The sequence below is a fragment of the Thunnus maccoyii genome, chromosome 16 (genome assembly GCF_910596095.1).
Source record: "Thunnus maccoyii chromosome 16, fThuMac1.1, whole genome shotgun sequence".
NCBI lineage: Eukaryota > Metazoa > Chordata > Actinopteri > Scombriformes > Scombridae > Thunnus > Thunnus maccoyii.
The window spans coordinates 13,471,622-13,499,528 of record NC_056548.1 but is presented as its reverse complement, the minus strand read 5'-3'; the positions used below and the strand labels follow the sequence as shown (position 1 = coordinate 13,499,528).

Sequence of the window (27,907 nt, the reverse complement as noted above, 5' to 3'; positions counted from 1 at the left end):
GTGTCCAGCCTCCACTCTTTCCTCCTTTTCACCAGCAGGCACACTTTAACACACTTTAACACACACACACACACGCGCACACAGTTCGTGACTTTATCAGGGCACAGCAAACTGCCAATCTCTTGCCACTGCACTGGGGGCTCAAAACAGTTTTCAGAGGCAGGTAAATATAGAGAGAGATGAGGCACACACACACACACACACACACACACACACACACACACACACACACACACACACACACAAAGTTTGTTTTTTTTGCAGGAGATGTCCTGTTGAACTAAAATATCCCAGAAAGAAACTGTGGATTTATTTGATTCATTTGTTATATGAGTGAGAAGAGAAGAGAAGAGAAGAGAAGAGAAGAGAAGAGAAGAGAAGAGAAGAGAAGAGAAGAGAAGAGAAGAGAAGAGAAGAGAAGAGAAGAGAAGAGAAGAGAAAATTAACAGCAGGACTTTAAGGCAGACCCCTCAGCCCCTTCTCTCACTCCTAATTAAGACCTGGGGAGAGGGGGGGACATTAAACGTCTCTCCCACTTCTTTCTAACACTCTGTCCTTTATTCTCTCTCAATCTTTTCTAATCTCTCATCTTCCCTGACAGACTCAACCTTCCTCCTCTCTCCCTCTCTCTCTCTCTCTCTCTTCGCCTTTCCACCCATCCATGGCCTCCTCATTAAAACACAAAGAGAGCCAGTCCCATAAAGCGGGCTGTTAAGCAGTAACACGTCTATGATCTCAGTCTACTGCACTTGCTTTCCGCTCAGGATCCGCTCTCCTGTTTTACATGAAAGTGACGGGGAAGAATTCACCAGCCGTGCTCTGACCGTCAGTCAGCCCGGACGCACTACAACAGAAAGAAAAAAATGCATACAATAAGCTCAGGAATGCAGCCTTAAAGAAAAGCTGTTCATATCTAAACTTAAACTGTGTTTTATTCTGGAGCTACCCACAACACAGGCATCTGGACCCTAGTAGTTAGAAAAATCTTAAATGGCATCTAAAATGCAGGCATCCGAGCAATAAAGGCAAAAAAAAGTGGAAGGCAAAGCAATCAGTGAAGAATGAGGACGACAGTATACTGTGATGTGTGTAGCTGGCTGGGCGGGAGAGTGGTGAAAAGTAAAGAATAAAGTGACCGGAGTCAGCCGGGTCACTTACGTACGGTCTGTTTCAGCTGCGCGTTGTATGTGTGTTACTGTGCGTGCATGCATTTTTAGTGCGGGTTAAAAAAGCCAAGCCCATGTAGAGCCACCCCCTGTTAGTGTGGAAATGAGCAGCCAAAGCCAGCCCAGAGGGAGAGCTTGGCCTTCAGACTCAGCTCAGACCCGTTTACTGGGGCCTGGAGGGGGGAGCAAGGAGGTCCTGCAAGGGGGGAATTGTTGCTGTTGCTATACTGAGCGTTTCAGCCCTTTCCAACTGCATTTCTATCGCTGAGCTGTTAGCATCAAAAGGAAGAGGCCAGAGGAATACGCAAGGATTCTCAATATTTAAAGAGCAGAAAAGAGAGAAGTGTGTTTAAGGAGGGATGGAGAGAAAGGAAGGAGGGGAGGGGTGAGGGTGTTAAAAGCTGCCTCTGCAAATGTCCTTCAGCAATATAACTTCTCTCTCTTGCTCTTCTTCTTCTTCTTCTTCTTCTTCTTCTTCTTCTCTCCCCTCCCTGTCTTTTTTTCTCCTCTCTCTCTCTCTCTCTCTCTGCTTTCGGCAATATCCTCTGTGTAGAGAGGGAAAAAAAAAAATCTTTAAAAACAATCATAATAAAAACTCCCGCTCTGTGAACAGAAGGAAGCCCTAGCAGGAGTTGGCTGTCTGTTCCTCTGAGGAAGGGGTAGGGTCGATGAAGGCACAGGCAGGGGAGGATTCTTGGCGCAGCGACATTTGCTACACAGAAGGTGGAGGAAGAAAGGGAAGGTGGCACAGAAAAAGGTGCTTTGTGTCTGCCTTTCATGATAAAATCCCTGGGATTGGAAAGGTCTTTAGCACACAGACAACAGAAGTGTGGAGGAGAGAAGGAATAGGTGAAAGATAAGGGAGATAAAAGGAAAGCATCAATCTATCTATCTATCTATTTATCTATCTATCTATCTATCTATCTATCTATCTATCTATCTATCTATCTATCTATCTATCTATCTATCTATCTATCTGTCTATCTATCTTTTTGTGGCTCCAGAGGGAGCTGCACAAAGTCTGATAAATTGCCTCAAGTGATGTCATTTGGGTCATCGTCGGTTGGAGCTGAGGACTACAACTTTGAAAATGAAAAAAAAAAACCTGTGGGTGTGGAAGTTAGGAAGAAGTGAGACCTCTGTAGCCTGCTCCAGAGGCTCAATGCTACATTAGCCACTAATAGCATAACACACCAGAAACGCAGACTGAACCGTCTGTGGTAGAGTTGTGCTGTGGGTAAAAAACCTCCATTATAAGTCTGACAATGTTTTGGGAGTGCAATGCTAAATCTGTGGAGTACTCGTTTATAGTAAGACACGAGGGGTTGTATCTCTCTCTCTCTCTTGGGCTCTGTGGTGATCTCTGCCAAACTCCACCAGACCAACTCTACACACAACAACAGCTGCAGCCTTCCTCCTCCTCCTCCTCCTCCTCCGCCCTGCTCTTTCTCCATCCCTCATTCCCCACGGTCCTAAACAACCTGTCTTCTCACATCAAGCTGAAGACAAGCAGTCACAGATGCAGGCAGAGCTTGTGGTTTCCTCCTAACTGCTTCCAAATATATAAATTTTGAGGGTCTATGTACTGTGGACAAATTGGGTGTAATTTATGATTATTAGACTTCTTTAAAGATTTACTGTTATTGAACTTAGCTTGCATTGTTGGTATGTTGTGTTGTTATAATCCCCTCTCATGTGCTATGCCTGGCGCGCTCCTGTGACACACACACCGCAGCGGCTTTTGCAAGTTTAGCTCGAAATTCCAGGGCTGTTTCAACATAATATCAACCAACCTGCCATTGTTTCTAATCAACTTAGTCCTGATTGTGGAAGTTCCTTATGAAAGCAGCTTACAGAAGAGGCCCCCCAACACAATAGCTCTTTGATCATAGCAGCCAGATGCAGAACAGAATCGATGCATGCGAGAAACCTGGTCGTTTTTTCAAGGGGTTTGGCCTTGCTTGAAAAGGGAAATGGAGGAATGTAGGTTATGAGTGTGATGGACTAACCCGAGTTCCAGGAATATTTTGTGCAGTTGATCGTGGCTGCACAGCTGAGGGTTTTATGAGCGCATGTGTTGTCATTCTTTCTTATAACAGAGATAAACCTCCCTATCCTGAGTTTTTTCAGGGCATATGGAATATACATTATCCTTTGCATTATCATATTTTTATTACATGTTTATGATGCAATCCCCCTATTTCCCCTTGTAAATCATTGGGAAATATGTAAAAATCATCTTTAAAGCAAAACTATGTTACTTTTAAATGTACAAAAAGTCTCATAAAAAAACAAGCTTGATTCCTATGAAACAAAGTGATTTACTACACCCACCCTAACATCTGTTTTGGACGCTGCCGCCTATTTTTCTAAAGCGGGCGGGAAGGGATGTACCGTCATATTTGTGATCCCAAGCAGCAAGGTGTAAACAAAAGTTCAGAGGGAAAAAGCAAAGACACCAAGCACACCCTTCATAACAGTGGGGGGTGGAGTTAGTGCATCACTTTGTTTGTCAGCCATCATAAGACATAAAAATAACAAGAAGCAAAGCAACTGCAACAAATATATTGGAGGGAATGCAACAGCCCCCATTGACCGGAGCAATACAAGTAAGAAGAAAAGAGTATGATCGGCAGGAAGTCAGCAAAGAAAGTGACAAACAGAGGAGTCAGACAAGGAAACCCCCTAGTCAAACAATAACATGTGAAGCAACAGTTGGGTTTCCGAACAAGCTCGCCAATGCTGTGTGCTTTATTTGACCGATAACGTAACAACTGCTGTGCATTGGTTACTATATTGAACTGGCAGTTTAGTGTGGGGAATACATTTTTCTTGTATTTTCTTTTTTTCTTCTTTTTTGACAGATTAACCAATAATGAAAATAATTGTTAGTTTCAGTCATAAACCTAAGTTACACAAACTAGCTCTAAGTCTAGCATAACCAGGTTTATATTTATCATGTTTCCACTGATAGTAGACGCACATATTGCCAGACGGATCCTGATTGCTTTCATTTATTTATGAGCCCTTTGGTGAATTCTGTTTTTTTTTCTTGTTTTTTGTCCTGTGAAAGAAGCGCTATTTAAGTTATTATTAACATTATTCTTTATCATAAAAGTCTATGTAGATGCTTTTTCTTCTGTGTCTGCTGAGGTAATAGAAGCATGGTTCTCAAATGTTTTCCCTCAAGATTCGATTTTTTTTTATTCAGGCTTAAATGCAAAAATAAAAAGAAACTACAGGAAGAAACAAGCAGAAACCCTGCAGGCCATGTTCTCTCTCATTTAGACTTTTTGTGTGGAATTTTCTCAAAATGTCTCTATTTTTAACAGTGGCTGTAGTTTCTCTAAATCAACTTGAACTAGGGGGCGAATGTGACCACAAGTGATCCCTTGGCCACATACTTGAGATTGAAGATATGAGTTACAGTACCAGTCAAACGTTTGGACATACTTTCCCATTCATGGGAATGTGAAAGTGTGTTCAAACCTTTGACTGGTTCTGTACATTCCGACCAAATGTACAGCAAATACAGCGGATATATGTGGATACTATGTGTAAGTCAGGCCATGAGGACAAGGAGAGGGAGAGGAGCGGAGTGGTGCTGCATGTGTGACAGGTGTGAGGAGGTGGTGGGGACCACTGGAGGAGGTCTGTGCTTAACAGCAGGGCTCTAATTAAAAGGGCCTCACAGTTGGGCACCAGGCAGGCCTCTCATAAAGAGACTCACACTCCGGCAGAGAGGTGAGAGAGACCAGGTGTGTGTATGTGTGTGTTTGTGTGTGTGTGTGAGAGAGAGAGGGAGAGAGAGAGAGAGAGAGAAAGAGAGAGAGAGAGAGAGTGTTTGTGTGTGTGCCTAACCACAGGTGTCTGTGAAAGAAAGGTTGTAGACAGAGCGAGAGAGTATCCTAACAGTGTGTATGTGCATACTGAAGTAATTATATTTTTGAGGGTATTCTGTGTATACGTACAGACACGTACACGTGGAGTCGCACACACACGTGAAAAGAGTATAAGTGTGCTTGTATAATAACGTCACAAGGGCAGAAAGAGTGTGTGGAAAAAGAGAGAGGGACAGCTGCACATGGACTAAGTTTAGAGAAAGAAGTATCCTAATCTTTTATTCAGCCTCGAGTTAAAAAAAAAAAAATCAAAAAAATGTGCAAAGCCAAAAGTGCAGTCATTCATACTATTAGTACATTTCAGTGTTCCATTATCCATGATGCAAAAAAACATGATTTAATGTTGTAAATGGTACAGATGTTTTTAGTTCTACCTGTAATGAAATGTCATAAAATAAAAGCATTAAGTCTAAAAAAGATGCAAATACTTAAAGTACTTCAAAATGACACTTAAGCACAGTACAATTCCTTTGTTTCTTTCCACCTCGTCCTCGCCATGTCCCTCTGCCAAAGTCTCCAGCCCCCTTTTCCCCTAATGGATAAGCCAGAGGCTGACGGACAGCACAGCTGTGGCTCACATACACAATCGCGCACGCACGCACACACACACGCACACACACACACACACACACACACACACACATACACCTGGAGCTGGGCCCATACCCACTCTGTTGCTTTTCCATCTCAACCTTTGTGTTTAATCAATAACAGCATTTCAGCTTAACACAGCTAGCCACAATGAAGGCTGCAGCTTCAGCCACACACACACGCACACACACACACACACATGCATGCATATCCACATGAGGTTGCGAGCAGAGAAGTAAAACAATAGGCTTATGGTCAGCAGTAGTTTATTAAACCCCCAACCCCTACACCAGCCATCATCCGACTGCTCATGCTTACTGAAGTCTAACCTTTGCTGTAGGTCAGTGATCTCATTTTCCATGTGTTCATCCAGCCCAGCAGTGTTCAGTCTATAGGCTAGCCGCAACTCAGTGCCATTTCAACCCAGTGAAAGTTGGACAGCAAAGCAGTATGCCAGGCGGAGGAAAATGTGTCAAGGTCAGATTTCAGAGCAGGAAGTAAGACTGGAGGAATGTGTAGACAAAGTTGAGACAAAGACCTGCTGAGGATGCTCCTGAGCTGCACAGGAGCTAAAGCCGTTAGATTCCTATCGATCCCGCTCCCACTGGCTTACTAGTCTACATCTGTACATAGGTATACAGGAATTGAATTCCAATTCCACACTTCCGCCAAAATCGTGCCGTGTCTTTGGCTAATCTTCCCTTAGAAATCCCAGGCTGTAGGAGGGATTCAAAGCCCTGCTGAGGCAAGGTGGGAGAATCAGTCTTCCACACCTCACAAAACCGTCCTCTTGCTCATTTCTTTTTCAATTAGCCAACAAGACCTAGCCATGACTGAGAGCAATATCAGTTTGCACCATTTAGTCATGGTATTAATGCACAAAGAGGGCTCATCTTAGATGATGGATCAATGCTATTTTCCAAGCTGTTACCATGTCCATTATTGTTTCAATTACCACCATTCAGATAATGGTTATCCCACTCCCATCTCATCCAATTGCAGTCTGATACATGCATCTGCGAATCAGTTTCAGTATGCTTGTCACTAGTCTGAGGGAAAGAGTCATGTTGTGTTTGCAAGTATATCACACTGATGGCATGGATGAGCAGCAAGTTTTAATTATTTTCAAATTAGATTCTACATTTTTCAGGGTGCACAGTATGTGTGTGTTGCTGTTAGTGATAAATGATCCCAGAGGCCTACTTTCATCCAGGCCAGAAAATACAAAGTCAGTCTTATCACAGCTATGGCCGTGCATAACCCAGCACCACTCAGCCTGGACCACAGTCCACCGGCAAAGTCTGCACACTGCATTTGACTGCGCTGCACACCAAGAAACTGCAGCTGGAAAAGATGAAGATTCAACCAGAAATACATAATTTTGAATGAAAAAAACATGCCCAACATACTATTTTCTTCCAAGGCAGGTTTTAGATAAATGTGGGGTTGTGGGTTAACAAAAGACAAAATCATGGAGATGACTGCAGTGGTGCAAAATACACACTGGTTCTGTCACTTGCAAGTTAAATGCAAGATTAAATACTGATATGATTAAAAAAAAAGTGTTCTTTGTTATTTTGTCACTCATTTAGACATGTAGACCCCCCAAAAAGGTGAAATTAAAAGAAAACAAACCAAAGCTTTTAACAGTACAGCACACCACGCCACAGAGGACCTCGCCTTTCCCACTCTGCCTGTCCATGTCTCTCCCTGGCTGGAAGCAGTGTCAGTGCTGTCAGGTGTGAGTCAATGCCGTCAGATGCGATCTCATTACGCCAGCTTACCTCAAGGTTAGCAGTGGGCTGCTGGCTAGGCACAAAATCGATCTGCACCAGGGACAGGCGCTAAAGGCCACTGCGGTGTGCTGTGCGCACACCCGGACACAAACCAAACAAACACTGCGCTTTGAAATGCAAAGGCCCACTAATACAAGCATAGGCACGTAACATATATACACAAAGATCTGGAAGCACACTGTGATAGAGTCTGATGCCATGTGAAATGGGAGCAGATTATTATTATTAACATATTGCAGGGAATTACCTTCCCCTCAATGCAAGAAGTTGGCAAACATTTTAGTGGACATACTGTGTTTCATATTTAGTAGAAAAGCTTTTTTTTTTGCTTTATTCATACAGATCATGGAAGAACTCTTATCATCATCACAAAATACAAAAAAACAACTATTCAGTTCTGTCACTTAAAATGCGGCCCCAGGGTAAAAACCTGTACAAATGTATCACTTCATACATATTTAATCAACACCTAGCACGTGACATGTCCCACAGTTTACATTACTGTAGGGTATTACAATACCCTCCCCAACAGCACAGTCCTCTCATGATGTCTCCTGTCATATAAAGCAAATGAATGTTTACTCAGAGCTGACAGCAGAACGACTCTTATAATATGTAACATGTTTGACAGGAATCCAATACCCAATGATGTTTTTTTTTCACCCTTCAATCCATTTATCAGACCCTCAAAGTTATCAGACACAACACCATTCTTTTCTCAGATCTGAGAACATAAAGATGTCAAATTAATGGCTGTCACAAATAATTAAAAAAAGCAGGGAATATTTTTATTCCTATTCTGGGTGGTTTGCGACCTACAGTTACAGGAGCTAATGGTGAATGAATTAATATTCATAGGAAACAGCTTGGTTGGTGTACCTTTGCTCTGGTAGCAGGTGTCCATACGTGGAGGTTACTGGCACCTTGCTAAGGCTACTTTCTCATTTACACATTCTAATGGGCAATGAGAGCATGTGTTTAAGTTGCTACAAGGAAACTACTCTATTTTTTTGGTTTGTTTGTTTATATACAGGGTCCTAGATTAACACCAAGAACCAAATGTGGGTAGGTCTGTTTGAAAATCTACTGGCATTTGGCGCTTGACAATACTTTAATATCTCAATGCAATGTTCTGAAACAAATGTATGTGTGACCAAAAAATGCAATTTATTATTTTGGTCGGTAAAAATATGCTTGGCCGGTGGATTTTTTCATCTATCAGTCCCCTTGGCAGGTGAGTCAAAAGTTAATTTCAGACACTGTTTATATGGGTTTTTTTTTTTTAAAGATATACTTTCCTTGAGGACTTTTGAATAAAACATTACAGCACAGCTTGGACACACCATAGCTATTTTGTTTCATTAACACCTACACATTACACATTTTGGGTGTGCAAATCCTACATGTATACTCACACTAAAATACAAATACTGTGAATAACAAGATTAATGTAATATGAGGTTAATGTCCTGTGGAGGCATCTTATGAGTGTCACAAAAGAAGAGAAGGAGAATTAAAGAGTTTGCTAACGGAGGGACTTTCCTGGTGTTGCTTTCGGTGAGTTGAAATAGAATGAACTGAAACTGCTCGCCATGATGTTTTTTGTGTAAAAAGACCGCTTTGTCTCTGGTTGACTTTATGATCTCTCATGCACAAAATCAAAACAAAGTGGAAAAATCAAACTGAGGTGTGACTGTAATTCAATTTGAATGATTGACAATTAAAGATAAGGGCTGCCACTGTGTTGAGGCCATAAGCTTTTTCAGGTTGTGAGTGAAAGATCTGTTGCTCAAATGTCACCCATTTAACTCTACTACAAACAAAAAGATAGGACAAAGAGTTTCCTATTTGACAATAGAGAGAGATATGGAAAGAAGAGTTCAGATGATTACAAAGCAAATTAGAGGCAGGCCTCAGATGACATCTGAAATATATCAAGAAATGGATAAAACAACAGTGGGATGACTACGACAGCAAAGGGAGGAATGGAATTAGAGGATCCACTCTCGTAAAGACAGCATATGTCCAGACGGAATATCATGTGCGTTTCAGGTGGAAAAACTGACAAAGACGGAGAGACGGAAGGAGGGAAGGAGAAAAGGAAGAGTGACAGAGAGAGAGGAGGTCGAGCGGCGTAGCAAATTCAAAGAGCAAATCCATTTGTCCTCTTCACTCGTCAGACGAGGAATATTTGAAGTGACATACTAATTTAAGTCAGTGACAAATCAAAGTCTATCACTGATATTACCCTAAAGTGCAGTGAGTATCCTCTCTGCACTTCACTTTTTTTGCAAGTCATTGAAAGAGTGTGATTGTAGTTTAAACATCAAAGGAATAAGGTGTGCTTTAGCACCTCAGTCGTACTGTATTATCTCCCCTCACTGAAAACAGTGTCATTACTGCACTGCGTGAAAATACTGGCACACACACACCATCCTACACACATGGGAACATGGGAACTCACACGCACGCACACACACACACATACATACACAGTTATGTCCATACACAATGATGGGCCTGGCTAATAAAATCATTTTAGTCTTCATAACCACTTTAGCCTTGGAAGCTGCCATCGGTGGAAGGACAAACACACACACGCGAATGAACGGTGAGTGGTCCAGCCCTTCCATTAGCCTAATGAAGTGGCTCCCTAAGATGGATGACATGACATCACCTCCAACACCAATCACAATATCACCCCTAAAAAACCTTCCACTAAAAGCCTCATCCCTCCCCCGACTCTCCCCCTCACCCCCACCCCCAGCCCCACAATTGGTTACTGCACCAAATGGACGATGAGCATTCCAGGGCCCATTCGGCCCCCTCGCAACACTTTTATTGGTCTGGTTATTTATCTCTTTAATGCAATTGGCTGAAGTGGATGCCTATGGATGCAGAGAGCTAGTAAATCACAGTGGGCTGGGTCTGCAGTGTGATTAAAAGAACTTTGGTTCAACAATGACAATGGCACCGAGTGAACTGCACGCAGTCTGTCTGCATTTAGAGCAGGGACGAGCAGGGAGAGGCTACGGGAAGCCAGAGGGCATGGTAGATATAGACAAGTAGAGTCCACACATAAGCAAACACATTTGAAAATGCATCTCTTTCTTCTCCATTCTAGGCTTCCATGCACACAAAATCCTGTCTTTCATCCAATGAGAGAAGCCAGTCAGTGAATGTGGATAAGTGGACACATTTGAAAAGTCTTACATTACAGTGTTAAATATGCTGACAAACAGTATGACTGTCATTTGATCTCAGGTGTTTCACTGTCATGTGATAAACCTGGTGCACTCTGTTCTTAATACTTGCTCTGGTACCAAACAACGTTTTGAAAATGTCTGATGTCACCACTGCGGACAGAAAACTTTTAGTACGTGGACAAAATGTCAAAAATCACATTGTGGACATGACATATGAAGCACCCTCGGAGAGGAGCTATAATGCACACCCCTCACCCACTACCTCCTACAAGGACAAAGAAAAGTGTTTATGGGTAGAGGGATGCAGGTACAGGCATCCGTAAACAGTCGGTGTTTTACAGGCAGCGGCACGGCCCGAAGGCCTGTCAAGGTTTACGAGATCCCAGACCCTTTAAAGCAGAAGTGTTTAAGTGTGGTATTTACATAAAACAGGCCAAGGTGTCTGTCTTAAGCAGACCTCACACCAGAAATGTTAGTGGCTGATGAGCTGGGACAGGCCTGTCATCAGCAAGGGAATGTTGCTGAATGACAATGACAGACCAGGACTAATGATATGTTCCTGTATTTGTGGATCTAAATTATAAAGAAATCCTGTTTGAAAAACACTTTTGTGATCTGAAGACTGAAATAATGCCAAAATAACAAGGGCGTGCATAGTGTATCTCAAAAGCCTATAGCTCACAAAGTATAAACTATGATACCACAGATCTTTGTTGCCCATGCCATTAAACCAACACTTCCTCACTCAGTTCCGATGTCCATTTGGCTTCAATCATAACTGGACTTTCTGCTGGCCAACACTTTGTGGCTTCTGCCAGCTCTGTCCCTTTTTCTCCATGCAGCTTTTATTCATTTTTTGCTTTCCTCACTCCACAGAGAGAAAGGCAGAAAAAACTGATGAAAACACAATAAAATCTTTGGAAAACAGGCTCGGGTGCACAACTGGAGAGTGCATGTACGGTGTGTGTGTGTGTGTGTGTGTGTGTGTGTGTGTGTGTGTGTGTGTGTGTGTGTGGGTTAATGTTTGTCACTTTTATGTTATGTTTGCTTATTATTTGCAGATGTCCCTATAAGGTGCAATCCAAACAGAAGCAGAGGGAGAGAGGAGAGGAGAGGAGAGGAGAGGAGAGGAGAGGAGGGAGAATAGAGGGAGAGGAGAGGAGAGGAGAGGAGAGGAGAGGAGAGGAGAGGAAGGAGAATAGAGGGAGAGGAGAGGAGAGGAGAGGAGGGAGAATAGAGGGAGAGGGGGGTATTTAGATGTGCTGGGACAGCAGTACCACCCTGATGTGAGTCATAGGAGACACTGTCAGCAGCCATCCAACATCACACACTGACTCATTACACTGGAGGAGAGGATATGACAATAGTAGCCATGATCAAGGAGAATGGAAGAGGCACATCAGTGAGAGACAGACAGAGAGGACGCAGTTAGCGTCAGCAGTTATGGCAGTGGCACTTCTCTAAGTCCTTACAAATACACCCACAGCAGAGCCCTCCATTCCTTTTTCTTCTTAAGTGATTGTTGTTCGAATTTATCCATATCTTACACATTTTAGTTGGAGACTGTCCTCCCAAGAAAAACAACAGGATCAGTAGTTTCAGCAAATGCCTCAAAAACAGCATACACGTATGTTCAAGCTGTCTTGCAGCCGTAGGAATTATGGCTCTTACCCGTCAGGAAACACCGGAGGTGGTCGGGATGGATAGAAGGGCCAAGAAAACATCCGACTTTAACACAGGGGATTTCTGTCTCAACTGTGGTTTCTTTTAACCCAAAACCATAATCTTTTCCTGACCATAACCATGTCATGTCATATTTTTGCACCCAAAGCTAATCGAACCTTCACCCTAGCCTTATCAGATCAGACAATGGTTGTATTTTTGCAACAATGATTCGTAACACTTTAGGAGGGCACTTAAATGATGTTTTTCTGCCAGTCAGGGTGTCAGATCAGAAAACACTTATAAACAATGTATTTTGTCATTTAATTTTGAGGACTTGTTTAGTTTGGCTAAATTCACTTGTGTATCTTTACAACATGGTGGGAAAATGAACCTTTATTATTTTATTATTATGATTGTTATATATTATTATAAAGAAATTAGCTAAAATTAGCGAATATGCCATGTTAAGAATTAGTACAAGGCAAAGATGTCAGACATTCTCACCAACATGCTAGTAGGAATAAATGTTTATTGTGAGCGGTGAAATCTGACTGAAATGTTTTTAGTCCGGCTAACTGTAAAGCCTGAATTGACACACTGTGCTTTTTTTAGCTGTTAGCTAACTGGCTGCTGTTGGCAGCCAATCAAAGTCTAGTGCTGCTCCTCAGATCCATAAACAAAATTATATATGCCTACAATCTCCTGGCATGAACTATACAGTACTATAAACAATCCGCCTACTTTGAATGTACATTTTAAGTATGTGCATTAAAAATCTGAACAAACATGCCATAACTGCAAAAAAGGAAAACATTTTCAAAAATATTTTTCCACTCGGCCGGGGTGGAAGAGTTGGTGCATTGAAAAATAAAAAGAATTGCAATAAAGACCGACATAAACTGACCAGACCTGCTTCCACTTCATTTTCTGGTGCGTCAATGGCATATTTATCCTACCATCTGCAACATGCCTCTACTCTATCAGAAAGCCCAAACAATCAAGGTGGGTTGGAAAAAAAAAAAAATCACCACCTGGTGTGTTGACAGAGGAGACAGATACAGAACATATGCCATAGCAAATGCCATCTCAGGTGGGAAGCAAAAATGAAATACCTTGATGTACAGAGGAGATACTTATGTTCATTTAATTATGTAATCTTCTTACACCCTGTTGAGAATATTCCCATACTGTAGCACTAAACGATCGAAATACAGATTGATTAGCATTTCCTTTTGCCAACTTTTTGGAAATTTGCAGGACCATCATCAGTTTGTGATGTCCTCCAGTTGAAACATACCCCTTATATATAGAGCACTGCACACATATGTATGAGTGTCTGTGTAGTTGTTTACATTATTGTGTGGGGTACTTGACTGGGTCTTTGAGATTTGAATTATTTCACTGTTAGGTCCTCCTGCAACAGAGGCCTGCATGTCACAGTCATATATCACCATGCAATCTCTACACAATAAACATGATCCCCAGACAAATATAGTGTTTGTCCGGGGATATGTTGACGGGCTTTATTCATAAGATGTGTATATGTGTGAAGCGTGCATGCCATGGCTTGTTGAAGCTTATATGTTTTCCTCATTAGACGCTGATGTTTGTGTCCATGTAGTCCCTGAGCTGAGCACTGTCCCCTGGCCAAGTGGAAAGAAGGACCATTAGGTCGGCAGAGAGGGACCATTTATTTGGCTCTTTTCTGGCTGTGGCTGTATTATCTGCCGTGATGCTATTTGTCTGAGACCAGCCGAGCCGCCGTTGTGACAGGAGGGGGGAGATGAATGATGGGCTCGAAGACACGGCCAGTTTTGCTTCGCTGACAAACTGGGGCAAGAGCTGGAGGGATGTGGCGAGAGGAGCAAAGAGAAAGAGCAGGGGTGGAGGCAGGGCAGGGAATGAACACATACGGGGAGACACTGCGGTAGCCGCTCGCCAGAGGACACAATTTACAGCACCTGTTGGCTGTGATTGATCAAACGAAAAGAAGAGAGGGTAATGGTGTGTGTGGTCTGACACTGGATGGAGTGATGGGATGGTGGAGAGGGTTAAAACCAGACAACCAGAGAAAAATGGAGTGTGTGAGAGAACAAGAGGGATATTGGGGTTGAGGAGGATAATAAAGAAAGAGTGAAGAGGAGAGGAGGTGTGAGGAAACAAAAAGAGAGAGTAACCAAGAGAAAAAAAATAGAAGGGGATGAATAAAGAGAAAAGGTCATTGGTGCAGGAATGTGTGAGGAAAAGAGACGGAGGGAATATATATTTGTCCCCTGATGGGAGTGTGTTAGAAGTCCATCTGTGGAGAAATGAGATCAGTAGCTGACTTAGTGGTAGAGGAAGACTTTGCTGCCCTGCGGCTTACACACTGACTCAACACCCTCTCCCCCGTCTCTCTCTTTCGCTCTCTGGTCTCATACAACCTGCAGCACATTTAATCTGCCAGACGATTCTGTGTGTATGTTCAGGTTCGTGTGCATGTGTGTGTGTGTGTGTGCGAGTGCACAAGAACGCAAGCAAAGCCTTATTACCCAGGCTCGTGTCCCACTCCACCTCTCCATCAAATGACCAGACCAGTCTCCTCCACTCTGTCCTCACTATCTCTTTTGCTCCATCCCAGCTGAGACCACAGAGGAATCTCCTCATAGAATCACCCACTAAATCATCTATCCACCAAACAGACACCTTGGCAAACACTCTTACTGGGAGCTTTCGTTTTCAATCTAAACACACACAGGACAGAGAGTGGGTGCGCATGCACATATGTGTCTTCAGGTAAAGAGTCAACAAGAAAAGCAAAATTCCTCTTTTGTTTGTGCATATGAGCAACAATGGATTTGCTTGTATTTTTGATTAATTACAGGAAGGTGTATGTGCAGACTTGGGATTGGGATTGGGTTGCACTAAATCCATTACTAAGTTTGTGTGTGAATGTTTTCAGTAACTATGGATGGTTTCAAATTTGTGATTTACTAAATTCGTTTAAATTAAATGAAAGAACATTTGAACTTGAAGGGGGCATATTGTGCACATTTCCAAGTCTATTTTATTATTCTGGGGCTCTTCTGGTATTTGCATGATTTATGTTTCCAAAAACTCCTTATTTATCTACTGGCCCTGTATGCAGCCCCTCAGTTCAGCCTCTGTCTGAACAGGGCCGTTTTAGCTCCTGTCTCTTTAAGGACTCCCATCTGATGAGTCCTCTCTGTTCTGATTGGTTAGCTCCCTGAAGCTGCCCCTCTGCAGACATCTGCTGGCTCCAGAGGCTACGTAAACAAACAATAGTTGACGGATTTTGCAGCAGCTCGTGGAACAACCTTAACAACAACCTTAGCTACAAAAGGCTACGGAACGGATGGCCGTTTGTGGGCATGCACAAACAATCTGATGTCATTTTGATGAGGAAGTAGATGTTGCAAACAGAGCGTTAGAGCAATTCTACGCCTGGGCTTTTGACTTGAAGGCACCATTTTTACATACATTCACCTCAAGTTTTGGATCTTTGACTATGTTTAACATAGACATCTGACATTTTAACAGTATATAAATGATAGAAAATCACTAAAAGTATGTTATGCCCTCTTTAAGAAATGTCTTAGCTTGTAAAGACTTAAAGGTCCCCTCTAGACATGTATTAAAACATATAAAAATATTCTGCTTGGAAATAATGGGTGTCTGACTTCATCGTTATATACAGCCTGATGATGAGCACAGAGAAAATTTCCACTTTCAGCAGATGTATGTGAAAACAGCCCTCTAGTGTCAAACTCTGCACAGACATCATTCAAAAACATATTTTTGAGTGGAAAAGGACTTTAAGAATGTGTATATCAGTTGCTAGGAAACATAAATAATGCTGTCTAATCAAAAGCAATCACCTAAACAGGAAGTCATTGTAGCATCACAAACTGTAACATAAATGGCAAAAATAACAGTTTCAGGGGCCAAACGATATATTCAACTTACCTGACTTTGTTATTTTCATAAATATGTGCGTTTCAGAGTTAGTCGTTTTGTAATTGCATTGCGCTGTTTTTGTAAAAGGTAATTTAATTTTTTTATAATTGGAGTTTACATTGCTATTAAACATTTTAATCAAGTGTCATGACAGATGTTCACTCTAAATGGATAATATATCAGCAAACTAATGCTAGCCTTGCAGTTAGAAGGTGTAAATATTTAGTAACAACTAATCTCTGTGTAAGAAAAAAAATGGTGTTTTGAACCTTGTGATGCATAAATCTCCACTTGCTAAACACTTCCAGTATAACTTGAAGTTACAGAGAACTGGTGCAACTGGCTCCTGCACTGTGAGTACGTGTGTGTGTGTCCACTGTCCACATGACCGCATTTATCTAACACACAGATTACCACATAAACCACAGGGCGAGCTACAGTTGCACTCAAATCCAGCAGACATGCTACTTCACCCAACCCCTCAACGCACACACTCACATAAAACAAAACCCAGGTCTTCTCCTCCCAAGAAACCAGATGAAGAGAGAAACAGACCCAGGCCTGGTGCCGGTGTGTGCCAGAGGAAAGCTAGAGGGGAAGGAGAGGAGGGGGAGCCAGAGGGGGGGAGGCAGATTAGAGCACCCAGAGGCTCTTGTGGAGAGAAGGAGGAAGAAAAGGGGGAAAAGAGATGAAACACGTAAGGAGAGTGGTGGAGGAGTTAGCTTCTAGCTCATAGTATCTGACTGAGATTACTCTGCCTTTGGGCTTACCTGATTACAGCACAGCACTGGAGGACAATGAAAAGACATACGCATATGGATTGGCATGCACACACACACACACACACACACACGCACTGTGCACACAGTGAGGGCCTGAGGGTCCAACAGGAACCAGCAGCTGTAACTTGCTTTTCTGGGTGGACTGTTTATGCCTACAAGTGCTTTTTGTATTACATAAGGTGTTAGCGTATTACATTCAAGAGGAAGAAATACATCAGATGTATTAGTGAGTTCACCAAAGCTATTCCTCCCCCTCACTCTCCTCCGGTTTCACAGCAATCAACCATACGCTCATATAATACATACTCTCTCCTTGCTCAAACTTTCCTCTTGATCTATGTTTCATGTCTTGACTGGGGTGTATAAGACTGAGCCGGAGCGCACAGCACTGCAGCAGCCATATAAAGTTACAAAATTATCCTGGCCTTACGAGGACAAGGAGAGAGTAGTTAATTAATCACGAGTGTCTCATTTTCTCTTTATAACACTCTCATTTACTCTGTGGCTCATTTTTGTGTGTCACTCTTCCCTTGCCGTCTTTTCCCTTTGCTTATCTATCTAGCTCTAAGGGACTCAATGACAGTAGCAGTGATTGTTGCTGGTTTCAAATCGTTTTAGAGTTAGAACACATATTTTGTTGACTCATACAAGTGCACATCAGCCTCATTCTACGCTGAACGAACTGACAAACTTTATGCAGCAAATTGTGGATCTTAGCCTGCGAATAGCGTCTCAGCTGGATGGTTAGTCAATTTGAGAGTGGATATTTTGTCAACTTGAAGAATGTGGTTTTATGTTTGATCTTCAAACTGCACTCTGTGGCTTAAGTATTGATTTGAAAGTTTGAGCTAAATTTGAATTGTTGTGTCAAAACTGTTGTTTATCTTTCAGTGCAGACTACAAGTTTGAGCAGATAGAAAATGAATTAGCAACTATTTTGATAATCAATTAACCCTTATTTTTTTTAAAGCAAAAACTCTAAACATTCTGTGATTCCAGCTTTTTAAATGTGAGAATTTTCTATTTTTCTCTGTTTTATGTGATTGCAAATGAAATATTATTGGGTTTGGTAGTGTTGGTTGGATGAAACAAGTAATTTGAAAGACTGCACCTTAGGCTCTAGGAAATGTTGGGTGATGTTTTTTTTTTTACTATTTTCTGACATTTCATAGACTAAACAATGAATGAATCAATCAATTAATTGAAAAAATATTTGGCAAATAAATTGATAATGAAAATAATTGTTGTTGCAGCTATCCCTCTTGAACTAATCTATAAATATAAATCATCATACACTGTAAGTCAGTCGCTTGTTATGATCTCAGGATTTAGTTCTTTATTAAGATGATCAACATCTTAAAAAGCATACTAATCTTCAGGGAGAAAAAAATTTGACTTCCTTGCTTGAGAGAAGGGAACAGAGTAGAGTCGATTACTCATTTATGGGGAAGATCATTTATATTAAAGGGGACCTATTATGCTCATTTCCAGCTCTATATTTTTATTAGGGGACTCCACTAGAGTAGCTTTGCATGATTCACAGTTCAAAATACTCCTTATTTAGCTTTGACTGGCCCTTTCTGCACTCCCTCACCCCCCCCCCCCCCCCCCCCCCCCCCCCCCCCCCCCACGATATCAGAATCGTGTTAAGTTACTGCTGATGAAAACCCAACATTTCTTGCTTTTGCTGCTTCAAACACTTTTAAATGACTAAATAACAGGAGACTTTTATTGTGAAGAATTTATAAGAAATTAAATGTGTTTATCACTGAATTAGCAGAACTTCATTAGCGGCTGCTGTTCTACAATAAAAAACAGTTCTACAAAACAACATATGGACATATTTGGAGCTATTTATTCAGCAGATCGGTTAGAAATAATGCAGGGAGGAATAGTACCAGCAGAAACAGCCACAATGATGATGATTTTTGATGAAGAGCTGCAGACGACCAGCACACCTCCAACAAATAAACTACTTATTTTACTTTGCCCTGCTATGTAATGGAAAAACACTCACAGTCTGCCAGCTCAACTCGAGTCATGGCCTGGCGTGAATATCCCCAAAACAATGGAAAAATGCCATAATGTTAGTGGAGCCAGAGCAGATGACCATATAAAGAAATAAATATAAAGAAAGAAAGCCACTTTTAATATTAACACCCAACACTGTAACATTATATATACGACAGAAAATAAGGAAAAGCATAATAGGTCCCCTTTAATAACAAGCAGGCCTGCAGCTGTGCCTCAGCTCATGTCCCTGTGATGAATGCTTTATTGGTTGGTGTCCAGTCTCTCTTGAATATTCATTATTAGTATACATATAGATTTTAAGCAGTCATGGGTTTCATTCCCTATAGCAATTCCTTTTTATCTACATGGGAGTGGTACAAAAATAATTAAATGCATAGAAAATGTGACATATTTCTGTGAAGTTACACATGAGTGTAATATGTGGCTACAGGAATTTGGCTCTCATGTGCGACTTAGATCATAACACACTGTACTGAAAAACAGCAACAGACAAAACTTAAACACATAAACTTTCTCCCGACTGCATCGCTGTAATTTGAAAAGCTTACAGCCCAGTATGAATATTTATCTTTATTTCAAACAAAGATAGTGATTCTGTTACTTATGATTCCTCCCTCATTCTCTATCTCTGACTCTCAGCTGTGCCCGGGCAATGTGTGCAGTACCCTAAGGAGAAAGGTTACACCGCTGATCTGCTACAGTGCAATCAGACTTGAGACAGAGCCTTGAACTACACAACCCATGGGCCTCCTTCAGCTGTATCTTGCAGAAAGGCAGCTGGATATGGGTGTGAACTAGAGAGGGAGTGAGAGAGCAGATGCAAAGAGAAAAAGTAAAGAGTAGAAGGTGGAGAGAAGCCAGTCAAAAGTTATGAAACATGCCCCTTGAATAATCAACACCCAAATCAATTTGTTCAATGTCCAAGAGGAGCGTGCGGACTACAGAGGAATATGTGGAGTAGGCGGTCGCTCAGTGTGCATCCAAGTCCATATCTCAGACAAACACACAACGGCACGCCTGAGTCAAGAGAAAGATGGCCAGGAGGGATGGGACTGGGGAGAGGGACACACACACACAGACACACACACACACACACACACACACACACACACACACACACACACACACACACACACACACACACACACACAGCTTTTTAGTTTTCTTCTTTTCTTTCTTTCATTCTTTCTTAGTTTTGATAGACATTGCAATGCACATAAATTTCCATATTTTTTGAATCAGTGAGTACTTCCAACTTCATACATTTGTTATCCATAACTACTTGTTTCATTCTATGTAACCGACAAGGTCAAAAGGGACACACTATTGTCTAAAATATCATTAAAATTAATTAATTAGAAACTAAATTAATTAGAACTAAAGAGTGAAGCCCAAATCATGAAAAGTACACAAAAAAAGTATTCTGTTACTCTGTTTATGTATACGTTTTGGCAAAATGATTTGTATTGAAACATTATGACAATAAAACTTAACTGGGCTGAACTGCGATGAGAGCAAGACAAAGAGAGATGCAGTGCAGTATTAGTAGTAGATAGACATGAAAAGGCCCGCAGGCAGTAACTGGCCCACTGTGCCCTGCTCAATAAAGGCGGTCATTTTCAGACCCCGCCTCTTGGCATTTTGATTTTAATACTCTTCCTCTTTCCACTTCTTTTCTTTTGTCACAATTGGCTTTGTATTTTCTTTCCTTTGTCTTTGAATTCTTACTCTGTCTCCCAGACACTCTGCCCATCTTCTGTCTATGATTTTTTTTTTTTTCCACTTGTATTCATGAGCACTATGGAGAGAGTTAGAGTAGGCCTAATGTGGAGAGGAGGACAAACGCTGGCCTAACCAGATTAGCAAGTATCCTATTTCTCACATTGACAAATTAATTTCCGTACAAATTAAATGAAGGAACATTCCCTTGATAATTCTCTGGGAAATTGAAGATGGTTTTAAGGAATGAAATTAAACAACAACTCCTTCGACAAAGAAAAAAAAAAATCTAATTACCAGCAGAGCAAAATAAAGGTAGGCTAATAAATTAGGAAGAAATAAAGCTGGGCAGCCAGAATCCTATAAAGTCTATGAAACTGAGTAATGTGAGACTGAAAGATTGTTAGTGAAGTGGATTTGGAGTCCAATGGAGATTCGAAGAAAGGAGAGAAAGAGTGAGAAACACGGAAACAGCCTTGTCTATTACAGGATGTGCTATTTTCCTCAGGCAATGGTGAGGCTGAGGTAAAAGACAATAATAAAAGTGTGGGAGAGGGCAGGAGATGGAGGAGGATGGGGGAAGGAGAGGAGAGGAGAAAATAAACAGCAGCCAGACAGAGACAAAAAAGAAGAGAAGAGTGTGAGTGGCAGGCGACGGAGCGAGGCTGTCTAGGCTCCGACTGCTCAGATCCACTGACATTTACAGAGTGGCCGATCGCTCCTTGCCATCCTCTCCTTGAAAAGTTCAAACGCACACAGATCCACAGAGGAAATGCTACGCCGTGTGGATTAACGCGCTGTCTCACATCTCTCCGCAGGCCTCGCCTCCATCTTTGTGTGTTACGGCTGTCACTCTGCCTGTTTGTGCTTCAGTCAGGTTTCATGTCGGTCTCCTACCTGTGTCTACATGTTCAACAACAAAGGTCTGACTCAAAAACATAGTAAAACTTCCCCTATGTGTGTGTGTGTGTGTGTGTGTGTGTGTGTGTGTGTGTGTGTGTCGAGCTGTCCTGGCCCAGCTTGTGGCTGGCACACACACAGGTAGGGAGAGAAGTATGGGAACCCTGGGTGGGAGAAGGCTGCTGAGAAGGGCCTAATTAGAGTTGAGCAGTCGCCCAGCTTTGGCCCAGCAGGGGAACTCCCCACTTCCACAACCCCCCCCCCTCACACACACAAACACACACATGCTCACTGATACACTGACTGGCTCGTTGGTTGGGAGAAGACATTGAATGCACTTCCTCTGACCTCAGTGTTTTCCCTGTTTCTGAGCAGAGTGAAACTAATGTAATTTCTGTTTTTTTTTTCTTATCATCACCCTCTAACTGTGTCTCTCCTCTTGGTTTACATTCTTGAATTCCATTTGAGTCAATTTTAATTATGTCTTTCAAGGTTATTTTCTGGCATTTTAGCTTTTATTGATAGCAGTAGTATACAAAAACATACTCCTAACATATGCCTCTTAGCCACCAAAACCCCTAATTCTGCATTTTTTAGTAACAAATATGTAGGTTATTACGTTAAATTAAAGCTGAGGTGCTTCATTGTCTGTTTAACACTTGAGAAAACCTCACATGCACCAGGCTGTACTGCATGCCTTGGAGCCTGACTATTCAACTTTTTTCTTAACAGCGGCCACTGTTGCCACAAGTGGTAATTACAGGATAAGACATCGGTAGATATTAACCGAGTAATGTCCATGGTTTAAGTATTCGTGTGTCAACATTGCATAGTCATCTAAAGTCCTTGGGATTGTTCAGACAGAAGGATCCAGTCATTTCAAGATTCGGATGCCGTTATGATCTTTGTAATCATGGGATTTGTTTTCTGTGGTGATCGCAATGCACTTCCCTATAGTTCCCTTACTTCCCTATATTTGCCAAGATTCTCTTGAGTCAGTTGCTTTTCAAATACACCATCAAGCGACTTGACTGAGAACGAGTTGAATAGGAGCACAAGCAGGACACAATAAAAATGTTTCCTGGTAAGGTACGGTGTGTTTACATATTGTTTTATATTGGTGATAAAACAACTGAAAAGTTTATCTGTGACATACTCATAAAGTATGTGAATACAGTATATTATAGGGAAGAGTCATAAAGTCTGCAAACTGACTCAAGTAAATCAGTTACATAGCAATGTTTATCAAGGATTTGCTAACGAAGCTAATATTAGCCACCATTAACTAACGTTCATACCAGAACAAGTGACTTGAAATGAGCAAGTGTGTTCTTTATCTCTTATGAATACAATTTTTCACTTGTGAGAGAATGATCCTTTTAATTTCCCTTATATAGATATAGTCATCCTTTAATCAGTAAGATAACGAGCAATTATCATCTGTCAGTGCAAAAGAGATCATACTGATATATATGATGTTAAATATACGGTGACGATAAAATAAAGTTTTAAATCTGACAAAAAATATGCAAAACACCATGACCAGACAACAACTTTAGAGTAATTTTAGCGCCTTTACTGATTATCTCTCCGGCTGTGGTGCTTGAACTTTCTCTGGCCCCCGTCTCTCCCGCCCCACACGCAGCCCAGAGTGAATCTGCCTGCAGAGATGATGGTCGGCCTGCCCTCTTCATCACCTCTTAATCAGAGTGTTGGCACTGACTGCCCAGAATTGGATCAACCTCTGTGACCCCTGCTGCTGCTTTCCTTCCAGAGGTCAGCCTCACATCACTACACTGTCTGTGAGGCAGCGGCACGCTCTCTTAAATGAAATCTTATTTCTCCCCCTCTCGCTTCCTGTCTCTCTCTTTGTCTTTATCTCCCTCTGGCTTGGTGTATTAACCCAGGCGTGATCTTTCGCAGTTCAGACCTGAGTTACTGGGGCTCTCTTTATTCTGAGCAGTGCTTGAGTTTTGTTTAACAGCTGACATTAGTCTAGACAGAATTCTTTTGTGTTTTATTCAGTATTACCAACACTGATATTTATGACAAATGATTAACAATACACGCTGTTATTTTGACCACAGGTAAAACAGGCATGCAGGCCTTGTTGCCCTGATTGGATTCGATTGCAGGATAGCTGTAGTGTAAACAACACTGATTGCACATTGTCATCGGGAACTCTTATAATGTCCAAGATTAGGGGTTCGTTTCAGCCTCCAATGGCTTGTAAACAATAAAAAATCAGGAAATGAAATAAATAAAGCCACCAGCTGCCAAGAGTGAGTTCTACTGACTTAGATGGTTACATATTTTTCATGTAGATTTGTCACCCTGCCGATTCTTAAACTCATTTTATTGTACAGAATCAATGAACTCATCTTACAGTACTTACTCGTTTTGTGTGCCAAGTTTACAATACATCATGATGCACAACTACAGTACAAATTACAAAAGAGCAGATGACCCTGATTTATCCAATATCCAATATTTCAATTTACCATAAATCTGAGTATTATTTTCAAACACTGATTTTCTTCCATGGAATACATACTGTACAATGAAAATGCTTTCTAGGCCAAAAAGTGGTGCAAAGCTACAATGCGAAGTAGGATTGTACAAGAAATAACTTGCTGTTGCTTAAAAAAATGGTGAATCATTTCTTTAATTTTCTACAGGCCAAGACAGTTTGGGAGTTTTCACTGTGGCGGGATGACATAGAAGACTTCAACAAGTTGACAAGTATGTGTTCATGACGTGTGTCTTTGGTTTCACTTGGCTGACTCTACACACATGCACACACACACACACACACACACACACACATACATACAAAGGGGTGTCAAGATACACAGGCATTCATGTGTGAATGTACTGTACGCTTTCACCTTCCAGTATTCTATCACGTGTTTGGAGTTTTTTGCATATCTAGTGTGTGTGTGTGTGTGTGTGTGTGTGTGTGTGTGTGTGTGTGTGTGTCAGTCTTTCCCCTATTAAATTCAAGAGAGCATCTGTATGTTTGGGCGTCAGTGTTCAGGTGAGCCTGTTGACATGAAAACACACCTGCACACTGCACAGAGAGCACATAGGAAGCATTAACAATAGATTTTAACAAACACACACTCATTGACTCATACACACACACACACATACACACACACACACACACACACACACACACACACACACACACACACACACACACACACACACACACACACACACACAGACCAGCTTTCCTGACTTCCATTTTAAAGCCACATCCAATATGTTGCCTGATACTTTGCTGCTGAATCTTTCCCCTCAGGTATGTAAGCTCTTCATTAAAGCTGTGGCAATCAGAGGGGGAAAAGTACTGCTCCTCGTAAAGAGAATAGATTACTTCCCCATCTTTCACGGAAAGCTGTTTGCTAGAGTAGACACTCTCCTCCATTTTCATTAGCGATCTGACTACTATATATTTTAATTGAGGTTGAAACCTTCTGCACTGTAATGGGGTTTTCCATAACAGTCTTTTAAAAGTGAAAGCCTGCCATCCTTGGGCACTGTGTGATACTGGCTTGTGTTGTGCAGGGTTGCGTGTCTGTGAGTGTGTCATCAAACAAATCACCTCTTGTCATCTTCTTTCTCATGCTACGTTCCGAAGACGGCTTTGAATAAACAAAGGCTTGTCCTCACTTTTTGAGAACTGCGTATCTGAAAAATGAAAAGATTAGAAATAAAATCTCCGCCTTTCTTTGTTCACAAGATGCAGATTTTGCTATTCACAAGCAAGACGCAGCTAAGAGTTTAGACGACCAGATGTAGCCGGGTCTTAGTCATGCAGGTCCATGGACTTGAATTTGTGCAAACTGGCAAGCAAACATAATCGTTTCAAAAAACTCTTTTACAGGCTTATTTATATGCATGAGCTTTAGAACTCTCCTAATTATTATTTTATGTTTCTTCTTTTATGTTGCTTTTATGTTCTGTTGTCTAATGATGTTTTATGTTTGCTGTGGTTTTATGATAAGATGTTTGTGCAAAAATGAGATTATAACATTTATGATTATGTTATAAACTATAGTAAGGCAGTAGGCAGTAATTCTTGGTGGGGCCTAGCATTTTGAAAAACATTGGTTTGGATAAATTCACATAGTTACTAATGTTGCCTCGTTGCTCTGTAAGCAGAACATCAGGATAGTTTAGCACACATGAACAGGTTTCACTTCAATAGTCACCCTAAATGAACAGACACTACAGCATGGTAGAAATAAAAAAAACAAAAAACAAAAACAAAACTTGCATGTGTTAAATTGCAGAACCCAAATGCAACACAGGCAGCAAATTTCTCTATCATCTTCAATTCACCTCAGCTCAGAACATCTGAGCAGTCGACATCTGAGAAAGACTTAAGCTGATGAAAGGTCGCTATCAGAATCTAGACTTTAAGTAAAGTCAAGACGGTGAATGTTAAATGTGAGGTAAATTACTTGGCTGAAGCAATTTAAACAGCTAATGAAACATTTTTAGTCTTTCATAAAGCAGCAATTTTCTGATTTGATTTTTTTTTTCCAGGGGAGAGGATGGCCCTGAACGCTTTCCACCGCAGATGGACAAATATATAGAGGAGACTTAGTGGCATAATATGACAAAGACTAGTCTCTTCTCTGCATCAATAGTGAAATACATCAGGGAAATGAAAGATATATATGTATCTGTGTCCTCCCACCCGTCTGGATTTAGCTTCCAGTATCATCAGCCAACCTCTGAGTTAGTCAGTACTATGTATCAAGCAAACCTACCTGCACTCTCCCTGCATCTTTTACTTCCAGCCTATTAGCCCAACTCGCACCATCAAACCTTCTTACAACATGGACAACTCAGCTTCCCAAACTCAGTGGGGGAGATTTGTGGTCTTGTGTAAATTGGAAGTTGCAGTCTGAGTCAAAGCAGAGTCATAAATAGGAGAAGGAGGAGGAGAGGACGGCAGCCCTCTGCCAGATTCAGGGGGGTGGAATTGATGGAGTCCAGCAGCCACACGTAGATGAGAAACGTATTCTTAATAACTATCTTGTCAAACACATCACTCGGCCCTCTCCCCCAAGCCAAAGTGTAAAATAAGAACGTGAGGCAGACAGGTGAAGATGTGAATGCGGATTAGTCCTGCGGTGAGTGGCTGGACATGCTGCCTATCACTGTCACAGTCATTTGGCGTGGCTGAGTTTCAAAGTTCATTCTCGATCTTGGAAACAACAGTTGAAAACTCATTCTCATCTGCCTGCTCTGGAGCTTTTCAATCATAACACATGATCATCATCCACAGATGGAGTTTGCTCAGTTGTCATGGAATTGTTTATGTGCAAACCTCCATTTTTTTGAGCATTTGTGAGACAGCATTTAGTAAGATGACTTGCAGTAAGCACCACGGTACAATAACCTAAAAGTTCCCAAACAATAAGTTCATGGGGAATTGAGAATTCAGCTTGAATGACTGTGACTCTATTTGCAACCATTTTAGCATTGCAGTGTTTTTGCAGTCATGTTTTCCTGCAACAAATAGTCAGTGCCCCTATAATTGAGACACCTTTGTTTGTACTACAGCTCAGAATGGCTTCAAAACTTTTTTTTTTAATTCTGTCTCTGTACATTAATGAAGTGGAGTCATGCAGCTTGGAATAAATGTGAATTTTTCACTACCTCACCACCTAGAGTAAATCCATATCCACTCATGCCTTTCCACTGACGTTGCATGCAATCACACTGCCTCTTAAATTTACTTTGTATTCAGTCTGAATACACGTTCACGACTGTCCTATAACCAAAATTAACAAATTCCTGAAAATTAGCTGTTTGGACAGACACACAAATTTTCCGAGTGACAGCAGCTCTGTATCTCTTAGTGTGGATATGATCTAACCCCGTGCCATCACCGCTGATCTAGATGAAACTGAAATGTTACCAGTACATGTGAAACGCTGAGTCAGGGTCCCCCAGTTCATTCTGATGCCTGTGTCAGAGAGTGTCTGTGTTTGCTTAAATTAATGTGCATGTGTGAATACATCTCGCTCTGGTCTGTGCATATCCATAATGTATGAGTTGACACTGCACTGTAAAAACGAAAACTTGAAATTGCAGGCCTTAATGTGATTTTTGAGTAAGCTGAACAAAAAATATTAATTTGCCGTTTTCAACTGATTCAAATTATTT

General features: G+C 41.4%; 1 protein-coding gene across 6 annotated transcripts in view; it reads right to left on the bottom strand.

The window, feature by feature from the left end:
• The window catches only part of pacrg (PARK2 co-regulated), a 146,413-nt gene that overhangs the window by 1,826 nt on the left and 116,680 nt on the right, over positions 1 to 27,907 (bottom strand). Inside the window, exon 6 of one of the 6 annotated variants that reach the window (XM_042388435.1) lies at positions 25,329 to 25,414. The exons of 4 other annotated variants lie outside the window; for them this stretch is intronic. In XM_042388435.1, coding sequence (XP_042244369.1) covers positions 25,347 to 25,414 — 68 coding nt within the window. In that variant the 3' untranslated portion in view covers positions 25,329 to 25,346. Of the gene's footprint in view, positions 1 to 19,714; positions 20,152 to 25,328; positions 25,415 to 27,907 lie in introns of those variants that run through there. One more of the 6 variants, XM_042388436.1, reaches the window with a different exon arrangement.